General features: G+C 37.7%; 1 protein-coding gene across 1 annotated transcript; it reads right to left on the bottom strand.

Moving 5' to 3' along the window:
• Positions 1 to 64: 64 nt before the first annotated feature.
• LOC121965931 (arachidonate 12-lipoxygenase, 12R-type-like) lies at positions 65 to 1,634 on the bottom strand (the record flags this gene model as incomplete). The annotated part of the gene is made up of 6 exons (XM_042516040.1): positions 65 to 208; positions 334 to 506; positions 761 to 864; positions 1,004 to 1,126; positions 1,248 to 1,329; positions 1,430 to 1,634. Coding segments are annotated over 6 exons (831 nt in total), but the record flags the coding sequence as incomplete, so codon positions are not given.
• Between the last annotated feature and the right edge of the window lie 447 nt (positions 1,635 to 2,081).

Consider the following 2,081-nt stretch of genomic DNA (forward strand, 5'->3'; position numbering starts at 1 on the left):
TATGTGACAAGACTAGTGAAGTTTATAACATAAAAATACTGTCATAGATTTGCTCTGTGATTACCTGTATTGCAATTGGCATGAATTTGTTTTCTGGGTTCACGTAGAGCAAACAGAGACCAGCAGTCACATGCAGAGGTTCACCATTTTTGACTCTGGGTGGTATTCCATCCATCCTCTTTTGGTTATAGAGGAATATGTTGCCTTTCTGTGTGGTAAGAAAAGAGAGAAGTAAAAATGTTTAAGAAATCAGGAGGCCGTGAAGGAGATAGGGTTCAAGAAAAGTTGGCCCACAAAGATTATGACTAATTTAAAGCCACTCGTCTTTCTTACCTCCATTTCCTTCTGCAGAGAGCTTCCCTCTGTCAGGAACGGCTTCACCATCTCCTCTGTGACTGGAAAGTTTGGGGGAAGCTCTGAGCAGCGCTTGATCACATTGGGGTTGACTCCATTCAGAAACTGGGATCCATAAAAGTCGTCCTCCTTCCAGTGCTCAGAAACATACTCTGGAAGAACAGCAGTTGACAAATATAATATCTAAAATTTTCTTTCTTTGGGTTTGAAGTTCAACATGATGATCATGGGCATTTAACTAAAAACATCATTGTTAGTTTATTCTTGAAAGAGTTTTACTTCATGGACAAAGAAATCTTGTTACCAAACAGAGCCAACAAATATATCTATCTCTGGAAATGGAACCATGACATTCTTGTGGCAAATTATGCTGTAAAACTGAAAAATGGGTAAAAAGAAAAATTACCTGACATTGTTGTCTTTTTGCACCAGAAGATTTTTTTCATGTCTTCAATGCATTCCCATTTTTCATTGGATCCAAGCAGCCCCTTAAGCTTGAGTTCAATGCCACTGAAGACACGGTGAGAAAAACAAGGGTCAACACAATACAAGATTAAACATTACGAATTTACATTTGGCCCAGAAATGTAGAGAATATGTCTATAGTGGCTTAACTTTTTTGTGTCCATCATATATAATATAGACCCACGTTATCAATTTTGTGTTATCTGCTTCAGTTGATTTGGACTTAGAGAAGCGGATTTCAGTTGGGAGCTCAGATGCATGTTCGAAATGGTTGATGTGGGGTAGCCCTTCAGCCATAATCCTCCATCTAAAACAAATAAACAAAAAAACAAAGTTACTAAAAAGAAGTTAGACATAACTCCAGGTGAACTTCTGAGATCGTAACTGCAGCTCTATGTACATGTTGTACTATACACATCAAAACTTACTGGTACAAGCTCTTTTTATGTATCAGCTCTTTTTTCCGGTGGTCAGTCAACAGGGGGTGGTCCTCCTCAAAATCCTTCATGGCTGAGGTATGAAAACAGTAACATTTTTACTGACAAAACTGACAAAATAAATTGTCAAGAAAACAAATAATTATATTTTATTTGGGGAATTTGAGTCAGACCTCTCCCTCCTCTCAGCTCCACCAGTTCTCCCCTGGAGATCCATCTGTAACAGGGGAAAAGAATGGCTTCTCCTTCTGGAGTCGTCACCACGACTTTGGAGAAGTACCATTCATCTTCTGGGAGATACAAAAATGGATCTTTCTCCACCTTAACCAGGAGGAGTTTCCCCAGAGATAAACTGGTTTTCACGGTGTAGGTCCCGGTCTTGAAATGATAATTATTAATATAAAAATAATTCAGTGAGGTATGTAATTATATGTAAATTTTGTGTACTCTGCTAACTGGAGAGAGGCAAATACTCCCACAACCTAAATATTTGCTCAAACAAAAGCCTTTACATTATCCCAGAAATACTTGAAAAGCACTCCATCAACTTTCTTTCTCAGTTTGAAGTTAAAGTAAATATGTCCACCAAGAATCAAATGTCAGTATAAAAAATGACAAACCTGAATGCACATTACAGTAATTAAAGTACAGAAAATTCTGGCACCTGACTGGTGAAAGCCTAGATTGTATAGTATAACTAAACCCTGTCTGGGAATATTTGGGCTTTTACAGTGGCTTAGTTTAAATTTTTTAGACTCCAACTTCAAAACACTGAATATAATGTATCATGTGACTCTCGAAACAAAAGAATGAATTGCCACGTGA

The sequence above is a fragment of the Plectropomus leopardus genome, unplaced genomic scaffold, assembly GCF_008729295.1.
Source record: "Plectropomus leopardus isolate mb unplaced genomic scaffold, YSFRI_Pleo_2.0 unplaced_scaffold22409, whole genome shotgun sequence".
NCBI lineage: Eukaryota > Metazoa > Chordata > Actinopteri > Perciformes > Serranidae > Plectropomus > Plectropomus leopardus.